This window comes from Mytilus trossulus, chromosome 9 (assembly GCF_036588685.1).
Source record: "Mytilus trossulus isolate FHL-02 chromosome 9, PNRI_Mtr1.1.1.hap1, whole genome shotgun sequence".
NCBI classification, from domain to species: domain Eukaryota; kingdom Metazoa; phylum Mollusca; class Bivalvia; order Mytilida; family Mytilidae; genus Mytilus; species Mytilus trossulus.
This window is the reverse complement of record NC_086381.1, coordinates 65,879,628-65,904,637: the sequence shown is the minus strand read 5'-3', so window position 1 is coordinate 65,904,637 and position 25,010 is coordinate 65,879,628. Positions and strand designations below refer to the sequence as shown.

The 25,010-nt window shown below is 30.7% G+C and overlaps 2 protein-coding genes across 7 annotated transcripts in view; both read right to left on the bottom strand.

Moving 5' to 3' along the window:
- LOC134683266 (cleavage and polyadenylation specificity factor subunit 6-like) overlaps positions 1–25,010 on the bottom strand; it is a 42,156-nt gene that overhangs the window by 3,897 nt on the left and 13,249 nt on the right. For 3 of the 6 annotated variants that reach the window (XM_063542450.1, XM_063542454.1, XM_063542453.1), the window contains 6 exons: positions 11,944–12,021; positions 11,471–11,592; positions 10,817–10,920; positions 9,824–9,930; positions 9,333–9,480; positions 8,744–8,977 (listed from right to left, as the gene is read on the bottom strand). In XM_063542450.1, the coding sequence (XP_063398520.1) occupies positions 8,749–8,977; positions 9,333–9,480; positions 9,824–9,930; positions 10,817–10,920; positions 11,471–11,592; positions 11,944–12,021 (788 nt within the window). In that variant the 3' untranslated portion in view covers positions 8,744–8,748. Of the gene's footprint in view, positions 1–8,083; positions 8,233–8,743; positions 8,978–9,332; positions 9,481–9,823; positions 9,931–10,816; positions 10,921–11,470; positions 11,593–11,943; positions 12,022–25,010 lie in introns of those variants that run through there. The other 3 variants (XM_063542452.1, XM_063542455.1, XM_063542451.1) reach the window with 2 other exon arrangements.
- Positions 14,372–24,372, bottom strand: LOC134683265 (uncharacterized). The gene is made up of 12 exons (XM_063542448.1): positions 24,308–24,372; positions 23,670–23,723; positions 23,082–23,162; positions 22,381–22,437; positions 20,848–21,117; positions 20,111–20,306; positions 19,554–19,654; positions 18,549–19,098; positions 17,688–17,974; positions 16,809–17,004; positions 16,117–16,480; positions 14,372–15,596 (listed from the first exon to the last, which is right to left on the bottom strand). Exons 1-12 carry the CDS (start codon positions 24,359–24,361, stop codon positions 14,969–14,971), a joined length of 2,838 nt encoding a protein of 945 aa, XP_063398518.1. The 5' UTR covers positions 24,362–24,372; the 3' UTR covers positions 14,372–14,968.

Below are 25,010 nucleotides of genomic sequence, written 5' to 3'. Positions count from 1 at the left end.
GATTATTATTTTTACAAACATCAATTTATACAGTTATGGCTCGTAAGTCTCACACAAGTTCTTCTATAATAAACCAGATTTAATCAGGGACTTCACAAAATTTGAACACTTTAGCAAATAAACTGGAATGTATTCAAATGCAAATGAGGTTTTTTGACATGAATTTATTCTTTTTTGGGGAAAGATATGAAGATTAAAATCACATATCAGATATGTCATTCAGTAATTTTACTATGTGTACACTTTTTCAATATAGGAAGTTATGTTTTCCTCAGTTTTAGTTTTTTTACCCTAATTTGTATCTTCATTGAGGAGATTTGAACACTCGTAACCTACTATTGAAAAATTTTACTGTAGAGGGATTCAAACTATATTCTGAAAATCATCATTTGTACAAAGGCTATTCTTTTTAATTAAATTTTACTATACAGTACCTTTTACGCGTCTGGCGTATATACTAAATTTAGTCCTGGTATCTATGATGAGTTTATTTACCTTTAACATAGGTTTGATCTTAAATGGCAATTTATTTCTCATAGAGTTTTATCTACACATAAGCTGCAATGTTTAATGCAAAATAAATATAAATGCTTTCACTTTCTGTCCAATGCTCACTGAATAAGTTTACTTTCTCATCCCACTTATAAAGAAACAGATGCATGATCTTTCTTTCTTCTCTACTCTCATTTCACATATCATAAAGATGAAATTAAGTCCTCAATGAACACCATTATAAGATAAATGTACACTCCATATGACGATAATATTATTAAATGGTTAACTATGGGTTATTCATAATATAAACACATATTCCAGTAATGCATACAAAGCTTTATCAAATTTACATCATGGGGGAGTTTAATATGAGATGGCTAAAATTGTTTTTGTTTAAATACAAATATACAAATAACAAGTTGTGTTCTGGGGAAAATGAAAAATTCAAAGAAAAATAAAGCATGCATAATATATAAGAGGCTAAATCTACCAGATGTTTTCTATGAAATACAAGCTCTCTACTATTAGCAATCACTTTTTCTCAATATAGAATCACACTTTTCGGCAATCAATCCTCTACATGCTCTATGAATAAATGTATATATTTTTATTCTACACTTGGTATTTCAAAATGTCAAATCAGGTTAAAGTTAAGTGCCATCAAATGCAATGCCAAATTAAATTTATTGTTCTGTCCTGAATATTTAATATCAATAATAATGTTTTCTCTAACTCTTTCTAAAAATACCATTCATTCTCTCTCCTATAATAACCTGTACTCACACATTTTTCCCCATAAATATTTTGCACACTTTACTATGACAATCAACATAAAGATTTCAGTGGCATCTAAATTTTAGATTGCCCATGAAAATGAATAATATAAAAATATTTAAGACTATGGTTTTCAGAAATAAATCTTGAAATCAAATTCGGGAAATATTTTACAAAGGAAAAGCTTTGCAATAGAACTACTGTTCTAGGACAATGCAATCTTCATCAACATTCCTGATAATATTCTAATACTGTTGATACTGTTTAATGATATGATGAAACCTTTTAAATGGGCATGAATATCTTATTCTTTAAATATCATGGGGTTTTTTAAAGACTAGATTCTTAAATATTGCATGTTCACTTATGATTACTTTCTACAATTAATAATATAAACTAAACAAAATAAAAAATAAATAATTCAAATCATAGGTTGCAGAATACTGTGGGCAGCTGATATGAGTGAAATCATGGATGACATCATATCAGTATTGAAAAGAGATTCACATTAACTTTGAAAATGTGTTCCTCTGATTATATGAATTGTATAAGTCTGTGTGATTTTATATGAAATAAGTCCCAATCAACATAGTTTTACCAACATGTCAAACATTTTTAACAACCTTGATGAAATAACAGAATTGTTCACAACCTAGAGGTTACTAATTTACCATGTAGCTTATTTTTTTAATTTTTCAAACAAGCAGTAACACAAAAAATGTCTAATTGAACTAAAAACAACACCACATTGGAAACTTTTACAGAAGTAACTGTAAATCTTGCATGTGTAAGAATTTCATATTATAGGCATATCAATAAGTTATTTCCATGTATTTCTTACAAGTTCTTCATGCATCATACATTGAACTATTCTGCTAAAACTAATGTTTCAGGATCACAGTATTCCCTTACAATTTTATTGCCCTCAAAACATGAATATCTAAAACATGCATTCCGTTTCTGACCCTGAAACACATTTTACAAGATGTTACTTTAGAAACTACACGTATGGAGTATTTCAACTTTTATGTTATACAACATTTCAATATATCAATTGTTACATAAACATGTCTTTTTAAGGAACATCATGGATTCTCTATTATGATTAAACAATCATAGTGAAGGTATAGCATTTTTCAAAGTACTAGTATAAATAAATCAGTTTTGGTACTACTTACCGTCATAAACAAACAATTTTTTAACAAGTGATGTCAATAGTATTTGACTGTCACCTTGTACTGAGAAGCTATCACACTTTTAAGATTTTAAAGACTTCACATAATTATGAAATGTGCCCATTAATTAAAGCACAAGCATGCATATATTTCAACAATATGGGAATTATCTTATAATTATGTTATTTTTTAATACACAAACTAAAGGTCTTGTTAATACAATTATACCAATACAATTATAGGTATGCATTTCAAATTTAGAATCGGTAATATCTTTTATTCTAGCATAACATTTTCTTTGAATATGAAATATGTCATGAAGTCCAACATTTTCATAAGACACATATTGCAAACTTACAAGTTATTGTTGAACTTTTAGAAAACACTGTATTGACTAAATTCTACATGTACTGTTCTTCAAAACAATATAAATAAATTTAGTAAGAGAGTTTGTAATTTTTCAGAAACTCACATAAAATGCATGCATGCATTTAGTTCTGAATTTACAATAATAAGCAACCATATTATACAGAACTCTTTTTTTTCTCATTTTTCAGAAAATTCTGTTCTTTGACGGTTTTGAACAGCAGTATACTACTGTTGCCTTTATTTGTACTGAATTATGCAATTTAGAAATTAATCAAACACCTATACAGATATTAAGAATAGGTACGCCAAAATTATAATCTGGGTTTACATCTTAATACATCAGTTCATTCTGAATGTAATTTTGATGTAATACCCAAGTTTACAAATATTTCTGTAACAGAATGGTACTTAACAGTACATCGAACGATAATAAAGAATGTTGAAAAATTAGCAGCCTGTCCTTTCCCCATGCATAATCATAAATTTTCAATGGTAAACATGAAAGCTCTAGTTGAAGTAGGTTTTAAGCCATATAAATGCAAGTGACATAAAAGTGGCACATTCTAAATGAAGTAATCATATGGTGTGATTCTTGCTTAAAACGTACCACATCACTTGCTTCATAATTGCATAAGTTCAATTCTTATATTCCAAATGAAGTATTAATTGAACACCTGTCATTCAATTATAGTTATACAAAATACAGACATATTTAGGACTGTTCCAAAACTGACTGCAGTAGGGGGATGGAAGGCTCTAAAATTAAGAAATTTTTTTATTCAAATTTTGTAAGAACTATAAGTATGTTGGGGTCTTTCTTCCATGCCCCATGTGTATTTATTCCAGAACAGTCCTTAACTAACTGTAATAAAATATGGTCAAATGTAAGCCACACTATCTTTTGCGTTTTCAATGCAAAGACACAACTATAAATGATAACAAGTAAAGTTTCTCTACTGATACAATTCCAAGAGCTATTCCAGAATAAGGGTTATCTAATGTTATCTTCAGCAAGGAAGAGGTTGAAGGGTTAGTAAGAGATTACCACTGTTAGTGGTGTATTTCACATTTAAAATAGGACTAAAACAATAAGGATGTTTCTGGAATAGTCTTTTCCAACATACTTAAAATAATTATTGAATAAAATTATTCAAGGACATATACCAATAAGTTTCTCACATTAAATTTTGGTTTTTGTACTGTTCCATAAAGAAACCCTTTAGTGATTAGGCATATTAATGTGTTTACAACACTTTATTTTTATCATGAAAATCAGTAAACAAAATTATGTAAAGAGAAAAATTCAACATGATTCTAGGCTCATCATTAAAGGATTTTATGGAACAGCCATATAACATTATTCTTATGAGACACCACAGCTCGTATGGATTTTGTAACTTCACCCAGTCCATCGCAGGCAAACAAATCAATTTAGTACTTAATTTTGTAAAAATATTGAATGCTAAGTTGATGATTTTTTTCCATTGTATTTGAAGGCGTGTCTTGCACTGGAAGAAAAATGGTATATCCACTCTGAACAGTGGCAGTCAACTTCCTATCAAGTTTGCCTACTATATGCCCATATCAACTGTGGATGGGTGGAAGTAACATAAACCACAAGAGCTGTGATGCAGTAACAACATAAATCAGCAACATCATTTTCTCCTTAATTTTCATCATTTCTTTTTAAACCAATAAATTATAATTTTTAGTAAATTTGAATTAACACTTTTTTGTTTTTCAACCAAACATATCATTGAAGGAAATGACATTTCAACAGTACAATCAATTCCAAATTATTCACACACTCTGGAAGAAATTGTATTACAGCTGAACTACGTAATATTGTATTTATGCTTATAATTTAATTTTTTGTGTCTGTCAGGTGAACAATGAATTCTTTATTAGCTATTGTAAATATCAAATGGTTATCTTTTTGCTACCTAATATAATGTCCCAAAATATAATTTGATCTTACAATCAACACCATTCTTTAAATTTACTAAATGTTCCATAAAATATGTGATCCTTTTTTAAGACTTGGAAACTTCTGCAACCCATATATACATTGATATAAGAGATTTGAACATCTGTATTATAAAACTACTGCCATCCCTTTATGAGATTTAAACATCTGTATTATAAAACTACTGCCATCCCTATATGAGATTTAAACATCTGTATTATAAAACTACTGCCATCCCTATATGAGATTTAAACATCTGTATTATAAAACTACTGCTATCCCTATATGAGATTTAAACATCTGTATTATAAAACTACTGCCATCCCTATATGAGATTTGAACATCTGTATTATAAAACTACTGCTATCCCTTTATGAGATTTAAACATCTGTATTATAAAACTACTGCCATCCCTATATGAGATTTAAACATCTGTATTATAAAACTACTGCCATCCCTATGTGAGATTTAAACATCTGTATTATAAAACTACTGCCATCCCTATGTGAGATTTAAACATCTGTATTATAAAACTACTGCCATCCCTATGTGAGATTTGAACATCTGTATTATAAAACTACTGCCATCCCTTTATGAGATTTAAACATCTGTATTATAAAACTACTGCCATCCCTATGTGAGATTTAAACATCTGTATTATAAAACTACTGCCATCCCTATGTGAGATTTGAACATCTGTATTATAAAACTACTGCCATCCCTTTATGAGATTTAAACATCTGTATTATAAAACTACTGCCATCCCTATATGAGATTTAAACATCTGTATTATAAAACTACTGCCATCCCTTTAAGAGATTTGAACATCTGTATTATAAAACTACTGCCATCCCTATGTGAGATTTAAACATCTGTATTATAAAACTACTGCCATCCCTATGTGAGATTTGAACATCTGTATTATAAAACTACTGCTATCCCTATATGAGATTTAAACATCTGTATTATAAAACTACTGCCATCCCTATATGAGATTTAAACATCTGTATTATAAAACTACTGCTATCCCTATATGAGATTTAAACATCTGTATTATAAAACTACTGCCATCCCTTTATGAGATTTGAACATCTGTATTATAAAACTACTGCTATCCCTATATGAGATTTAAACATCTGTATTATAAAACTACTGCCATCCCTTTAAGAGATTTGAACATCTGTATTATAAAACTACTGCCATCCCTATGTGAGATTTAAACATCTGTATTATAAAACTACTGCCATCCCTATATGAGATTTGAACATCTGTATTATAAAACTACTGCCATCCCTATGTGAGATTTAAACATCTGTATTATAAAACTACTGCCATCCCTATGTGAGATTTAAACATCTGTATTATAAAACTACTGCCATCCCTATGTGAGATTTGAACATCTGTATTATAAAACTACTGCCATCCCTATGTGAGATTTAAACATCTGTATTATAAAACTACTGCCATCCCTATGTGAGATTTAAACATCAGAAAACTACTGTTGACTAAATTCATCACTTGATCAGCCAATATCATCAATTGTTTTTCTTCCAATAGGAAATACATAAAGCTAATATTGAAGCCATGGTTCATCTGACAGATAACACACATAATTATAGAAATTTCCAGTAACAATAGGCATGATCTTCACTTACCAATCAGCATCAATCATTTTTTAATACCTGAATAGAATAGGATCTTTGACTTACTTATTGCAAATCAATAAAGGTTCCAAAAATAAGTCCCCAACATTCTAACAAATTGCATTTATATGACTTGTGTGGAAAATTAGCAGTGTCTATGATTAGCTCAGAGAATCTCATAATAATTGGGATGAAAAGTATGGGAGGTTCACAGTAGCAATTAATGGTTGTTTTGTTTATTTATGATGGTTGTTTAGAAAAAGAACATACAAATGTGCATGTAGTAACACGAATAACAAATCCCAAAATCATTCATGATAAGAAATAAAATGAATGTGCTAAAATACATCTGACATGTGAATCTCTGTGAAGTTTCACAATATTTCTCAAGCTCTTCAAGAGCAATTAGGAAAATAATAAACATATCAAATATACCAGAACAGTGGGACAGAAGGAAGGACTGACACACCCATAACTAACTAACCCAAACTACAAAATAGTAATATTCTGATAGAACATGGAATTCTACTACCACATATTGAACCTGAACATAATTTTTAGATTTCTATTTCGAAAACATGTTCACATAATTTATCTTTGATTTATAGACTTTCAAATTCAATATGTTACATATTATAAATCGAAACTGAAAACCATTCCAAAAAAATTAATTGTGATCATGAAGGTGGATTTATTTTTGTTTCCTAAAATTGAGTTACTTGAGAAACATTTTGATTTGCCTTCTATATCATCAATTTTTTCCTGGAATGGCATTATATTTTAATGTGAGAAACTCATTATTTTCCTTATCTTAATATATCTACAGCTCTTTCATAATATTTTATAAAAGCTGTACTTTTATGTTTCTGATATCTTGCTATGAAATAGAAAAAATCGAAGTACATGTAATACAGGAAAAAATATGGAATGAACTTTCTTTTGTTTTACACCCTTTTCATTTTATAATCTTTTCAGAAAAAGCTGTAGATACTTCTTAAATAACCTGGAAAAAATATGAATATTAAAGACAATTTAACAAGTACAACAAATAAACAGTTTCAAAAACTTAAACAAATGTAAATATTTCTAAAAAAAATATGTAAATATTAAAAAAATATGTTATAAAAAATACTTTATGTAAAAGACTTGTAAAATTTGTCCAAAAAAATAAATATTGCACCAATTACAAAAGAGGCTGAAAGACTCTGGCAAAATTACACATGTTTGTGAAAAGGGCAACTGCTTAATGGAATATGGAATAAACAAAATAAAATTGAGAAAGGAAATGGTGAATATGTCAAAGCGACAACCACCCGACCATAGAGTAAACAACAGCCGAAGGCAACCAATGGGTCTTCAATGTAGCGAGAATTCCCGCACCCGTAGGTTTTTTTTTAACAAAAACATAGAAAAATATATTCTCTACTAATTTTTCACTTTAAAAAAGATACCATTTATTTTTCAGAGATCTTAGTAAATTTCTATCTTAATCATTGATTTTTTTTATTATCTTTGTAGCTGATATGACTAGTAATTATTCAAAATATTCTGTGACTAAAAAATTTATGAAAATTCAATTTCAAGTTTTAATTTGCAGTTGCCCAATAAAAATTCCTTCAAAATATTTTTAGAAAGACAATTCGTTACAATACTGAATTTTCAAAATATATTAACAAATTTGTTTCCTAAATAACAAAAAAAAATCTTCAATTCCAGAGAATTTTTCCTATAACTGTCTGCAAACACAATCTTTTTGAATATTTTGTGCAGAGAGAAAAATTCTTCGATGATATTTTCAAATTCAGGAAATCTGTAAAAGAAATATATATGCATATTTAAGCAACGTCAAGCTTTGAAATTCTTGCTTATGAGTTTCATATAAATTATGCACATATATTAAAAATTAAACAACAGAGCATTATATATATCTAAGTTACTTACCTGTAATCAAATTACTGGATTAGACTGTGCTTCATTTCTTGCTCGTTTGCTAGATTTTAAATGATTCATGTATGACGAGTTTGTGTGTATGCGCGTGGTTATGCGATTGGAATTATCCCCATAAAACTTATGAATTACAAAAGTACTGAAATTATTTTAGAGCTATTCCATTAAAATTAATGTGGTTGAAAAAGAAAGGTTTTGTTTTCACATGGTCGTATATTATTTAAGGCAAATGTTTATTTGAGTTGTGCCAAATCACTCAAATAGGTGGTTTGTGGGCAAGATTATAGAAAACCTTTCGTACCCTCCCATATCAATTAAATGGAATAGCCCATACCCTATTCATTACAAGCTTCTTTCCCAGAAGCAATCATTACCTAAATTAGTGTCGTCTGCTGGTGTATTCTCTTTCCCTTTCCCTGTCACGATCTCGGTCTCTATCAGATCTGTGCGAGGACCGTGACGATGATTCCTCTGCATAGTGACGATCTCCCCTTTCTCTACTCCTCTCCCTGTATTCTGCTCGTTCCCGACTTCTTGATCTGTGACTTCGACTTCTTCTTTCCTTTTCTCTCTCACGTTCCCTAGATCTTGATCTCCTTGCACTGCTCCTATTAAATTAAACCATTATAAATTACATGAATACACCTAAATTTGCATTAATAACATTTAATTGGAAATCTGTGCCTATGAACCTAAGGTTTTGTGCCTCTTGAACTTTTGACATCACAAAACAATATCTTTTTCATTGTGGCTTCAGATATTTTCTTTTATGACGTCAAAACTTAACAGGAACTTTTATGATGAACAGTAATGGAAGACAACTTGCTAAAAGGTGCATGTATAATGATTATGGATACAGGAACTGCAATATCAATCAAGAGTGCCTTTTTTATGTTAAGTACAACTGAATTTTTTTATATGAAGTGTCTTGTAGAGAGCTAATGAGAATTTTATATTACTTACTTTGATCCATATGACTTCTCTTCTATACCATGAAGTGTGTCTTGTAGAGAGCTGATGAGAATTTTACATCTATCGTCACTTGCAATCTTTGACTGTTTGATCAGGGAGATAGCTGTCACTAATGTCTCTATTGCACTGGCAAATTCTCCTGAAATAATTCAACAAATTTTAAGAAAAAATGGGTCATTCTTTGTTTTAAACATAAAAACAGATACAATCCCTTAGAAAATAAGAAAATGTTTTACAAAATTTAAGGGCAGGTTTGAGTGAGCTTCTTTCAAAGAGTTTGTGGGAAAAGCAAAATCCTACTGTACCATGTAAGATGTTGTTAGGTTATTTCTGTTATCGAGTTGCTGTCCCGTTGATGTATAAACAACATCCAAGTTATTTACATTGATTTTTTTATGCTGGTATCTTGAACATTTAGAAGGCCAATCCCTGCTTTACCAAGTTTGTTTACTTGACCAACTTAATACACAGAAGAACTTTACCTGCAGTTGCGTCTTGTACAGCTCTAGATATAGCACTACTTGATACAGTCTTATTTCTCTGGAAAATCTCTTCAAATTCTTGTTCACTGAGGGCTGGTGATTCTGGTCTGTTAAAAAAATAAATGTTAATAAATTATTAATGCTTTGTATAAAACACTCAAACTGTTTCTTTTAATTTTAGTGACTTGCTTAGCAATGATACAAAGTGAAGCCAAAATTTATGTTTATCAATAGGGAGCCTTATTCCTTATTTCTAAAATTCACATTTTTCTTAGAACAAACATATGTTCTTCCGATTTTTTTCTTGGTGATATAATTACGTTTTAATCTAGCACTACAATATTTTCATAATTCCTCATTATAACATAACAATGGGTTTATAGTTTGCTTTTTTGGTTGTGTTTTTAAGTTCTCCAGTTCAGACATATCTTATCTGAGGATCTTGATGGGGTCTAAGATTCTATTGGGTTTTTTTTATATGGTCCATTTTTCTCTCTTTGTACTTAAGCACTTCATTCTTTGATTTGAAATTGTGTTTGCCCTTTCATCCCTACTCCCTCATTATCTACTATACACTGATATTGGTAAAATAATGAATGACTGTAAACCAGGACATTTACAGTTGAATTAAGGAGGTAGACCTTGGTTAAGGGAAATAAGTCTTAAAATCATCAGTATGTTTGTGTCAACCATTTTCATAAATATATTCTAAGCTTCAAGGTTACGTAGATTATTTCCAATCTGTTTCATGTAAATGCTTAAAATACATTGATGAAACTAGACTTTTACAAGCGTATATCTGACTTAAAAGAGTTATCTCCCTGAACCAAGGTCTACCCCCTTAAACAGTGAAAACACACAGATGTATATCCCTTTCATACAATACCTATGAAATGTATAGTACACAGAGATTTTTCACAATTAATTACAAGTCTTCACTGAAAATTCACCAAACTTGATTGAATAACCAAGTATGAACTGTATTCCTATTACCTTTCAGGAGGGGGTCTAGAGTAGTGATCTGGAGGTCTGTAAGGGTCTGTAGGGTATGACACGGGTGGTGGCCTTCCATATGGGTCTCCTCCAGGATGTAAAGGCTGTAAAGAAATTTATAAACATAAACCTCATAGCTTAAGTATCAGATTAACAATGCAAAACATATTTAACAACACAAAATTTGATTGGTTTATTGAGAGAAAAGCAATGGATATCTGATCAAATTACTATAAAATTAACTACAAATATGGATAATAAAACTCAACTTTGTGCAAATCTAGTGTTCTTTTCATGTCTTCATTGTCTAATTTTTGGTACTTTGGAAATTTATAATTAACAGGTGAACTCTAACTGATTATTGTAGTATTTTTTCATATGAAACAGTATAAAGCATTAGAGCTAAAAGTTTCAGACACCATTTGCCAACTCTTCCTGTATATATTCATGGGAAGAAATCAAGCAGTGTTAGCTTTTCTTATCATTAAAAAGACAAATAATTTATAATAAATGAAAAATAATACAGCTAAAATTTTAGATTTAATATTTATACTTTTAAACCATGTTCACATTTTTTATGCAAATTCCAAAATATATATCCATCGCTTGTAAACTGATAGCATTGGCCTACATATCATACAAAAGTATACTTACTGCCACAGCAGGGGGTGGCCCTCCATGGGGTGGAGGAAAGAAAGCTGGATTAACATGTGGTGCAGGAGCTGTCGGGTGGCCAGGTGGTGGCAACGATATTGGTGGATTCACTGGTGGCATACCTATAATCAAAATCGTTAATGCATAAATCATAAAATCATTAACATTACAACATTATGGATCACACTACTTCAAAAGCATAAGGAGTTACTTCTGCTTTTGGAACAGGTAGAGAAAAGAAGTGAGACTTAAAGGGCAAAGTTTGTTCTCTTGTAGCATCTTTGTTAGGCTGTGAATAATAAACAATTGATATTTGACAATAAAAGTTAAATCCATTAGGTACTTACATGAACATACAGTGGCTTAATTGTTCGTTCATAAATATGCAATTTCAAGCTTTTCTCAATTTCAATGAAAAGTTACAATGTCTATCATTTAAAGATCTAAAGATCTATTGTTAACTATGAACATACCTGGATGTGGCATTCTTGCTCCAGGTGGTGGCACTGGTTGAGGACCTGGGGGTGGTGGCCCATTGGGAGGATACCCTACTAAAACATAAACAAATAGAATATTAAAGTCATTTCTCTTACACATGGAATTTTGCTTATTTTAAACATGAACTGTGTATAAACATAAACACACATACATAGAAAAGGCTTATTTTCATTAAAACTACCAATTTAACATGTTTGAGAAATTACCCTTAACAAGCAATTTGTACTCAATTGTAAAGGCATAATCTATATGTTTTGTATTATAAATGGTCTCTGTCTTTCATCATTTGAGAAGCATAGATAAAGTTTCTATTTCATATTTCTTGCAAATCCAAGAAAATATGTATACAAGATGCATGAACTCAAGGCAATAGCTTTGGTCTAACACATCTCCAATACTTTAACTGAACAATTACTTTTACCCAACATGCAACAACAGGCCAGAACTAAAAACATTATTGCTTCTCACTTAAATGTCCTTCCATATGGCTTTATTTGTGTATGTCAGGTCAATAGGAATAAAAAACTAGAGGCTCTAAAGAGCCTGTGTCGCTCACCTTGGTCTATGTGAATATTAAACAAAGGAAGCAGATGGATTCATGACAATATTCGGTTTTGGTGATGGTGATATGTTTGTACATCTTACTTTATTGAACATTCTTGCTGCTTACAATTATCTCTATCTATAATGAACTTGGCCCAGTAGTTTCAATGGAAAATGTTACAGGTAGTAAAAATTTTCAAATTTTATGAAAATTGTTAAGTAGCTGTCTGCCTAAGAATCATGCAAACAGTGGCATACTGATGATCTCAGATTTTGATAAAAATTTGCATAACACTTCATATTGATGGTCTAAGTTAGCATTCAAAATAAAACTTTCGTCAGTCTTTCGTTGCTAGGCAAAATGAAGCCATTTAGTTTCCATAGCAACTTGGTTTGAAATTTTGGGCAAAATCAGAAAAATCACTAATTTTTAAGTTAGATTAGAAAAAAAAATTCATGCTTTAGGTAAAAATGTAATTTATTACATGAAAGATACATATAAGCATAATACATTAGGCATATATCATAGACAGATATTCTCAAAAAAAAATTTGACTGCTAGCCAAGCATTACATAGTTTTGATTCTTAGAATTTATTGACAATTTTGAAATTTTACAACATATTCATTGGTGTTTTTCTCAAGTTATCTGAAAGATCATTTAATATCATGCATATGTCAACAACTATTGGTACTTTGACTTCATAAAACAAAATTCAAATGAGTCGGAAACATACAGGGTTGCCGTTGCTAGGCAACAATAAAATGGTCCATTTTTCAAGTTATTGGAAACAGAACCATACAAAACATACATTTATTACATACTTAAATTTTAAATATGTCTTAATATCTTATCAATTCACATTTCCATATTCACTATGTAATGTTTAAAGAGTAAATGAACTATTTAAAATTTCCTCAGTCACCATAGTAACCAAATTTTCCATAGCAACATAACAAAAAAATGGGATTTTTTTTCATCATTTTTCTAGCCCAAAAAACAACAATTTTAATATTTTTTGGCACATGATTTTACTTATCAAGTCTTTTGACAATCTGTTTTTCATCTGCATTGTATTAACTTATTGTTTGCAATATCAGATGACCCCTATTTATTTGGAACAATTTCCACAATTTATCAACATTTTAATTTTTTGTGTTTAACTTTTCCTTTCTGAAACCCCTATTCTTCCATTCATTTTTTTTAAAAATAGAATATAAAAAGTGTCCAGACTGAAAACTCAATAGTTATATGACAAAGACATTGACTTTTCATTTATAAGGCAATATTAGCAAGAATTCTCTTTAAAAAAAGGGGGGTTATTTTGCCAATAATTTTGATTTGTTTAGATTTTGATATTCTTTCATAATATACTTGTAGTCTCTTAAAGTTAGAATCAAATCATGGGCAGTAGTAACTTTCTACAAAGCCTAGAAAAATGCATACTAATTATATGTATAGTTAAATCTTTTTTTTTTTTATTTACTTGGAGCCAAAACAAATTTCAGTTTTAACTTTGCAAATTTTGCCATCTGTACATAAAAATATCAATGACAAAAATATTTTCAGTACTTTATTTACTTATACATACATGCAGTCACAATAACTTTAATTCTCTATAAACAAGAACTGAATTTACAAGGACATTGTATAGACTGTGAAAGTAATCACTAGCTCTGACCACACTTGTTGTCACTATCTTTACTGTAATTTTGCACATTTTATCCTTATATGTCTAAATTAATTTAATATTAGTTTTCCGGTTTTTCTGCATGTGCATAATAAAGGATTGTAAATGAGAATAATATTACTAACCCTATATATATATATATATATAGGGTTAGTAATATATATATATATATATATAGAATAACCATACCGTGTCTAAAAATATAAAATTTATTGGTACAAGGATTAGAAACAGGAAGAAATCAAGGCTTTCCTGAGCATTTCTATCCTGTTTCGAGCTGAGTAAAAATACAATTTATATCGTAAGACAATGTATGGTTATTCTCTATATACTGCAACTCTTAAATTTCTTACAAAAGAAATATTTTGGGTAAAAACCAATATTTTGAATTTGAAGCGGATGACGTCAAGATTCCGTGAACCTGTATTACTTAATGACTTCATCAATAAAACTCTATGGAAACACATTGTCAGCGTCACAAAGAAGGTGATATACCTTCAGTGACGGTATATCACACAAAAATATACTGCCAATGCATTTTGACTGCTCAAATAAAAGGCTTGCAGTATAAATAAATATATGGTTTACAATGACAAAATTTGTTGTCAACTTATTGTATTCAAAAATGAATTTAGCTATATCATTTTATAATTATGTTCTTATAAAATCAATGTGTTAAAAACAATGGTTAATCTAAAAAAAGAAGTGTGTTCAGTATAAATGACACAACTAACACAAATTACACAGTACTATTAAAAAAATCATTGTTAGATTAAAGCTGTTATTTCTTCTATGGCTTCAAACCTCTCGATAAGAGCTACCGCACTGTCAATATCCTCTGAAGACTTTGATGGCATTTTTTTCTCTGCAGTTAACCGTGAAAAGTAAGATGTGATTTGACTAGCATTTAAGTATTCACTGTTGCAAAACTTTTTGGTACCATTCTCTAGTGCAACTCTCATATTTCTTGCTACAGTGCCAGCATTCATCTTGTTCCCACTCTTTTCACCATCTTCAAATATTGACTTTAGATATAATTTAACTTTGTCTGAAAATCTCACATGCTTCCTTTCTTTTTTTAAGGCCCAACCTTGTTGTTCTTTGGCTATATCTTGTGAGATATTTGGTTGAGAAGCATCAGTTCGATTAAAATTCAATATTTCAGACAAGTTTATACAAGCATCATACCATCTGAGCTTAATCTTGTCATAAGTTGACATTTGTTGTAGATCATAGTTGTGATCACCAATCAGACAATGCATATGCATATCCATAAATGAGGTAAAGGTCTGAACACAACCTTCTTGACAACTGAAACCATCACCTGCAGAACTCTGCTTTATGGATCCTTCCACCTTCATTGGAGGTTTAAAATCAGCTATCACTTTCAATGACCTGAAAAAAGTTTATAAAATTCAAATTCATCTTTTTATAAAAATAAATCATGATTATACATGTATGTATTTTAATAAAACATGATTGTGTGAACAGAAACATGACCAATATGGTCTCAAGTCATTAATTGCTATTTATCATATTGGTGTTTGTTTTAACAGTTGTTATTATATGAAACTTCACATATATATAATGTCAAACTATCTAAACAGAATGATTTTTGTCAATAGTTTAAGGTTGTACTGTGACATGTAACTGCTTACATCAACACCATTATCATCATTTGGTAGATTGTGGATAGTGGTCCATGAATTGATTTTGTGTCATGAATTTTAATACCCAAATCCATTCTTTTGAATTACTAATTCACTTAAAATGGGGACCCATTGTTTTCATGCTATAAAACACCATAGACAAATAATCTATTATCCAAATCAATGTCAGGATAGGCATATTTGCTAGGCAGCTGAAACAACATATACCATGCAAAATATTATTATGTTTAGTAAATTGTACCAACCTTTCATCTTGACTATTCATTTGTCCCTGAACAGATATATTTCTCCCTTGGCCAATACCATATGCTTTCCACATAGTTATTTGCATATTTTCCTGAAACTCTATATTGGATATTTTGGAGATTCCTTTAATCAGACCAGTTGCTCTATGATCATCCAAAGTATTTGTGATTTCCACATGAGCTGCTTGGCATCCAGAAACTCCCCCATAGTCATCTATTGCAGACTTCATATCTGAAGCACAAACTACATTTTTTCCATTTGAAACGCACTGTCTGATTTTCCCTCGCATGTGAGCAATTTTGGCATCACAGTATGACTTTCCGCTTTGGGCTTCGCTGAAGTCATATCTTTTTATATAAACTCCTACATAAAAAAAAAACTATTTAGAAAACTATACATCAAAAGATTACTTCAATTGTTTCTTAACAATCTGCTATCAGACGGTTACCTTATGCATATAAAAATCAAGCTCTGTATGTCAGACCAGTACGAAGTAACGGTCAATGTTCCAATCTTATCATCATGCTCTAGTCCTTAATATTTAGTTTTTATTATCATGTTCTACCCCTATCCATCCATAAATTGTTTGTGTGCAATAAAGTATTTTTAGATAAGAAAATCAAGTAAGAAAATCAGGTAACATTTGATACATACTTATCAATGGTAAATTCTTAACCTACATACAACATACCTGTCCTTTCACTAATAAAAGGAATGGAGAACCAAAGGTTACCACAATGGTAACAGCCAGCATTGTCACTGCGTAAGAAGACAGTTTTGATATTTGGCAACTGGCTCTTGATGGTCTGCAAAGTATGCTCCAAAAGTGCAGACACAGTATACCAGTCCTGTTTGGTTGCTTCTACACAATGTGCAAAAGTTCTGTGCTGAAATAGAAAAGACATTTTTAAAAGATGTTTGCTAGTCATGTTTTGTAATTTTTGTCAGACTTTAGGAATCCTCAGGTTTTATCCATTTGACTGTCATAAATATTTTTGAATGCTTACCCCTAATTTATCATAAATCTTTTACTTGTTCAATTATAAGCCATTTTTATAACCTTACAAAATCTTTTCAATAGTTATTTAGAAATGAAACTGGTAAAAAAATCGAGAAATAACATTTTTCCTGCCATATATCTTTGGTAAATATCTCATTGACCTATGATTTTTTTTATCTTTTGCATCCAGATATCTTTTGACAGAAGCATTGAGTACAGTGTTTGACCTATTTTATAGATACATATCTTAAAACAAATTGTGTACAATTTGCATTACCCCTTCTTTGTAATGAAACTTTTTGAGAATCTCAATCATATTATGCCAGTGTGCACCTCCTATTTTGTACTTGATCAAATTGATTTTTGGGGTTCCCAATACCAAAACATGAAATTTGCAAGGATCAGGGGTATAATTGTGTGAGCTCTGATCACAGTAGTTTTTATTTACTTTTATTTCATTTATTTAAAAAAAAAAAAAGTTTTTCTTTTGTGTAGGGTGCTGGTGGGGGAGTGGGTTGGTAGATATACCCCAAAACACTTTTTTTTATAAAAAAAAAAAATAATACAAACCTTCAACTCTTCATTCTCTGACTTATAAATACAAACAGAGACATGCCAGTTGACACCTTTCTGTCCAAACCAGTCACTTTGTTTTTCCCTAAAAGACATGGGTAAGAATTTCATGGCCCAGTCCATGACAATGACTGCTTGTTCTGGTGAAAGGCTCTTCAAAAGATCACTGCGGCCTTTGTCTTGGTTGATGGTTCTTACAATGTGTCTTTTCCAATCTGTTATTCTTTCACAGGCTGATTCAATGTCACCATATATGTCAGATAGTAAATCTGGTGGAAGTTCATCTGCAATAGTTAAAAAACATTTCAGTCTAGTTTACTTTCTTATTACAATAATTTTATTAAAATCTATATAAACTGACACTGTTGTTGATGCACTGAGTTACAGATTAATTACTGATGACAAACCACCACTTCAAAACTGTCAAATTGGTGTCGAAACTATAATTTGGCATTACAATTAGAAAGATCATATCATAGTGAACATGTGTACTAAGTTTAAAGTTGTTTGGACTAAAACTTAATCAAAAACTACCTTGACCAAAAACTTTAACCCGACACAGGTCTCTCATTATCTATGTTTAGTGGACCGTGAAATTGGTGTCAAATCTATAATTTGGCATTACAATTAGAAAGATCATATCATAGGGAACAAGTGCACTGAGTTTCAATTTAATTGGACTTCAACTTCATCAAAACTAACTTGACTAAAAACTTTAACCTGACAGTGGACAGACAGACAAACGAACAGACCCACAGACCAGTAAACCTAATGCCCCTCTACAATCGTAGGTGGGGCATACAAATAATATTTTTGACATTGTAATTCAGTATTTGTTTTACTAACAGTGTATCATACCTCCTAAATTACGGATCTGGGTTTTGACCTCCAGAACAGTGTTGGTAAATAAATCACACCGGTCACAGCTTGTGTCATGAATGTGATCACTGCACAGCTGCTGATGTTTCTGATCCATAGGATCAGAAAGGGCAAAACTAATGCAGTGATCAGCACATCTATCCTTTTGCTTAATGTGAGCCTTGAAATCTGTTTTCAAGTAAAGCTTTGCTGCTAACAGGTTTTCTCTGCATTCCTTAACTTGTATTAGCTTGTCATTATCTGACACATATCTTTCAATGCTTGACAGAGTTGATAATAGAGTCTCAAATCCCAAAGCACCATCTGCTGCAACATTATCCAGTCCTTTTAGATTAGTTCTTTTTGATGCAGGACATGCAGCCAAAATTTTGAAAAGAGTGGCTCTGGACAAAGGTGAGAAATCTGTTTCTTGGCAGAATGATTGGTAAATTGTCACTAGTGTTGAGTGACATGCTGTCCTTACAACCTGTGGGATGGTGATGACTTCTCCATTTCGTAAATGCATCTGCTTAGTGCCAACTGAAGTTACCTGAAAAATAAATACATTACAGACAAATACTTAGGACACATGTTTCATAATCTATCACATTCTGAAATACTGATTATGCAAATTATTTCAGGTATTCACTTATCAATATTATCATTTTAAAATTTTGAAGTTTAGCAGATCATGACCATTCAAAAAAAACAAATGGTTTCAAAGTTAGTTAGTAAAATAAATAAAATTTTACAAATTGATTAGATGGGCTTCCATGGAAGAAGTATGTCCTTAAGAAACAGCAAGTTTAAGCAGGAGTTCGATGAGCAGCCGCAAAAAAATCACTTCTCACAGTATAGCACATAAGATAAAGCTTCTGACACCTACATGACCTAGTTGAGAAAATTTTGTGAAGACCACACATACATGTACTACGAAGCAGATGCAAGACGACAGAAGGTGATCTTTCCACATGCTCACAGGCAACATAATGAAAATATATTTACCTGATGAAATGAAGGATTCAGGAAGAAATCTAGTGCATGATCAAGCTTATCTTTATTCATTTTTTGGCGAACACATTTTTCTTTAATTGGAGGTGGAACACCTGAAATATATCAAATAGATGTTATGCTCACAAATGATACAACAAATATACATTTTAGTAAAAAGTAAGTTCAAGAGCCATGTATGTATAATCAATTACTCAGTAGAACTTGCTTTTAAGAACAAAATTAACCAAATCTAAGGATGCTAATGAAAAGCTATGAATGTAAAAATAAATCTGAAATCAAGCAAACAGGACTCTTTAAAATACAAGCTTTGATTGTGTCTGGCCAAGAGAAAAGTACCACTTACATTTTTTTTATGCAAAGACTGACAGTGTCCTTTCATAATCACTGCAAATGACATTGATACATGTACTTTTAAAATATTATAAATAAATGGTTTCAGTATTTACAAAAAAATCCTCAATTTGTCATTTTTGTAACTTTGGTATTTCAAAGAGTGGGTGTAATATCCTAAAAGATACATACAGAACTGATTATGAAGAGTGTAATACCTTTTCCACAAGTCTTTGCATGTATTCTGGCTTGGTCAATCTCATATATGCTAATGCCAGGAAATATGTCTCTCAGCTGCTGCTTTGTGTAATTTAATGAGATCATTGACAGAAACTGCTTTTTGGTACACTTGTCAGTTGATTCTTTGAAGAGTTGAACAACCAGCTCATCTACTTTAGGTGATGGTGTTGAACACTGAAATAACATTTCAAAAATTAACATTTAAGTTATATTTTTAAATTATAATCTCAAATAAGGGTATCTGCCTCAGTGATGTAATGGTTAGCGTAATCGGCTTGAGTGCGGTAGGTTGTGAGTTCGACTCTCAGCCTGGTAAAACCAAAGACTTGAAATTGGTATTTGCTGCTTCTCTGCTAAGCAATCAGCATTTTGAAATACCCAGTAGAAATGTGAAAATTCTATAACTCCTAAAACAGTTGTCAAATCAAAATGTGTATATAAATAGGTCAAACACATGTGATAGCAAATAATTGCCAGAAGTTTCAAATGGTTTCAGAGCAGATGTTTTATAATGACCTTTGGGAAGACATTTAAATCAAAATTGTTTGCTAAGACTAATTTATTTCATCATTGACAAATAATGTTAGGGGGTTAGATTCTATATTCTATGACTTGTGACTGTTTACTCAAATTGCAAATACTTTTTACATAGGCCAAGTATAAAATATATTACATTAATCTCAAAAATAGTTTGTTTCAAGGGCAGTATATTTACCATGTCCATATCTATGAGTTGCCAAACTTTTTTTGCTTGAAATGGTGCAAGACAGTCAAGAGCTTCATGAACCGTAGCAGATGCTTTTCTCTTCAGGCTGCGCACTGTTCTTGGTTTGAGTTCGTTAACATCCTTCCTTATTTGGTATGTAATTGGACTGATTTTTCCCCCACCAATAATGTTCAGTGCACTGTTTATTTCCTCTAATGTGTTTCTTTGTATGTCATTTTCTGCACTCCATGATGATATCTGAGATGATGGCAGAGAAACCTTTAAAAAATAGGAATTGCAATAGATTTCATTTTTTTAAATACATATAACTCAGATTGCTTTTTTTTAAATCATCTGTCTTGAATCATTGGCAATGGCATGGAACGCCAAAGATTTTTTTCTGTTGGGGTGGTTAAAATTTTTTTGTGAAATTATAGATTGTTGGGGTCGTCATAACTCATTTTCTGTTTGAGGGATATAAATAAAATGAAACGAGAGTGGATTGTATCTGACATTCCAAGAGTTGCATAGAACTGTGAGTTAACTCACTAAAGGATACCCCCACTTCCAATAAACTAAATTAGTTCAATTATCTCCCTTAAAATATTATGGACCAGGATTTTTGTCTTTCATGCACATTCTCAGATTATGTACTGCAAGTGTGTCAAGTTTCATCAATATCCATCAAGGCTTTAAGAAGAAGTTGCGCTTACAAGACCTGTTACCACATATTGCAATATCAAACTAAGTAAGTTCAATTATCTCCCTTTAAATATTTTGAACCAGGTTTTTTTCTTCTTCATGTATATCCTCAGGTTTTGACTGCAACTGTGTAAAAATTCATTAGTATGTGTCAATTTGTTTGGGAGGAGTTGCACTTACAAGATATATGTATGAGCCTGTCCCAAGTCAGAAGCCTGTAATTCAGTGGTTGTCGTTTGTTTATGCGTTAAATATTTGTTATTAATTTGTTAATTTTTTTATATAAATAAGGACGTTAGTGTCCTCGTTTGAATTGTTTTAAATTGTCATTTAGGAGTCTGTTATAGCTGACTATGCGGTATGGGCATTGCTCATACCTGAAGTCCCTATGGTGACCTATAGTTGTTAATTTCTGTGTCATGTTGGTCTCTTATGGAGAGTTGTCTCATTGGCAATCATACCACATCTTCTTTTTTATATAGACTGACAGGGTGATTCCTATATACCCCCAAAACTTTGATTGTGGGTCCATATTGACTGTGTGTTTACTACATTTTTTTATCTAGATTCTTGGTAGGGCATATATATTTTCCTTCTTTTTTTTAAAGATGGGGGGTATAAACAACTTACTGAAATTGAGTTAGTAAAGCTGAACTATCAAGGTATAAAAAGGCTTAAAATACTTCATACAAGGAAATGTTTATGAGGATATATCAATATATGTTATAACTTATATGTGGCTGTTTTAATTTTTTTTTTCTCTGTGTATGCACTGATTTTGTATAATGAATCTATATATATATCCTTTTTTTCTATTGTGTAATTCTTTAAAAAAAATACCGTATAATTTTCTGAATCAGACTGTGAAATCCATATAGATGCTTCATCTTCACTTATCTGAAAAGAGGAATTTATTTCAGGTTCTAATTACAAACATACATGTGTGCAATGCATGCAAGAAGAATACAAGATATGTTTTAATTATATCTTGCTCATCCTCATTCCAAAAAAGGAACAGGGTAAACAGGAATTTGTTTAGTGATGAATCTGAAAACATAGCACCTGGTATAGATAGCTCTAATATATATATGAACATGGATACCAAATTTGAAAAAAACAGGATCTAAAAAAAATGTGACAAAATTTCATGGGACAGACTGACGGTCTCATTTTCAGGTATACAGATCGTTTGACTATCATAAGACTCAACTATGCTCAGTTTGAAGAAATTTGGGTAAATTGTTCTCTAGTTACAGTGCAAAATGTTTACAATGGACAGACGGAAGGACGGACGGCTGACACTTGAATACCATAATTCCTCCTGTCAAAATTGAAATTGATGGACGTATAAAAACACAAGTTCATTTATTGACACAAATAAGTTTTATTATTTATAAGAATTGAACCAGTATAAATGGAGTGGTATTATAAAAGCAATATAACCGGTAGTTAAATTCTATGACATTGAACTTTTATAGTTAATTTATTTTTAAAAAGCAGTTAATTTTTTCTTATTTATGAATATGTGTTAATGTTCATACCATGTCATTTTCTTCCTTAGCTGTCATATCTTCTGACTGCATGCCCTTATATCTTGTCTGGTTCTGTTCAACTACTGAAAACTAATAAAAACAAAGAAGTTTGAACAGTAAAGTGCAGAGTAATTAAAAACAGAATTACTGAGATGATGAATAGAAAAGATAATATGAATTGGATCACCATTTCATCATATTATTTATCTTTTTGCAAATACATTTGTGTAATTTTTTTTTCATCCAGTACATCCTAAATAAAAACCATGTTTATACCCATTTTTTAAATTTAAATCATAATTGGTATGAATTCTGTATGTAAAAAACTATGTAAATCTTTTAACTGACAGTCGTCCTGTGAAGATCTTTGATCACTGGCTATGGGATTTGTGCTTTTATTCCATGTTGAAGACTCTGTAGTAATGTAAAGTTATGTCTGAGCTTGAGAGCTGTCTCAATGGCAATCATAACACATTTTATTTATAATTGAATGGAAGTGATTATGATATTTTTTAAGAGGTTTTCCTGTTAAATCATCAATAATACTAAATGGCACATTACAAATATATAGCAAAAACATCACACAAAAATCCATACCTTATGCTCTAAATAATGACCATCAGAATCCATATCACAAGGATAAATGTCCATCTAAAAGATAAATGAATAAAATATATATATGTATCCTAAAATTGAAACTAAAGTTTAGTTTGGTATACAGAATACAAGTAGTTTTAAAAGTGATTGCTTGACCACCAAAATGGGATTTTTACCTCTCAAAATATAAATTGGGGGATGTTTTACAAAAAGAAGATGATTGAGTCTCCAGTGAAATTTTGTTCAAACCATTTTTCAGTTGTGTATTTTGTATTTCAGTGTGTCTAGACATCTCCAAAAAATGTGCTGTCTTGGTGGTCAATTTCTTTTGCATAGATCATGTTAAATTATTGCTGTTTACTGAGAAAGGTTAAATTATGCTTTTAAAAATGCTATATTATTGAAAAGTGAATCTTCTTCTTTCTTAATTTACATTGCGTCTTGGATAGAGCCATGTCTTATTGGCACCCATACCACATTTAAGAGATAACTGTATTATATTTGAAACTTTGCGGACGTCAATCTGTAGTTTTACTGACACAAATTGAGTTAACCTGTCATCCAATCAAAATCATTGATACACATGTACAATAATTGCAATAGAAATACTTTTTTATAAACTAAATAAATATCCATACCTGATCATTTATTTTTATTTCTCCTGAATTCTCATCACCAGGAATAATGTCCATCTAAAATAAAGATAAATATATACATGTTGTACTCAAAAATCATTTAGGAAAATAATAAATAACAAACTGGTAGTGTGTTTACTTTTAAAAATATACCTGTGATGTGAATCAAGGCTCCATATTGAAGGCTGTACTGTAACCTATAATTGCTTATATTTACTAATTTAGGTCTTGTATGGAGAGTTGTCTCATTGACAATTATACCACATCTGTTTTTGTTTATATAAAACATGTAAGGATTATCATTATGCATATCTAACAATTGAAAAAAAAAATATAATTACAACAACAAAAAATAGATAGTTCTGAATTATCAATTTAGGAAATGAATGTAGCATGAAATATTTCTCTGTCAGGTTTGGATTGGTATGCTTAATGCATAATTATACATGTACATATTATAAATATTGACTATTTTTTTATGTTCCTCCTAAGTCATACATTGTCAGTATCCACATTCCATAAGTTTGTAAGGAGACACTGACTGTTTGACTATATATAAATAATATAAAAACTATCCTGTATTACATTTATTATAAAGGAAGCCTTTAATCATACATGTTATTTTGTATACAGTTGAGTGACATGTGATAAAAAATTACTTGAAGTAAGTTTATTCTTACCATGTCAGGAAATAATTCTAGGATGT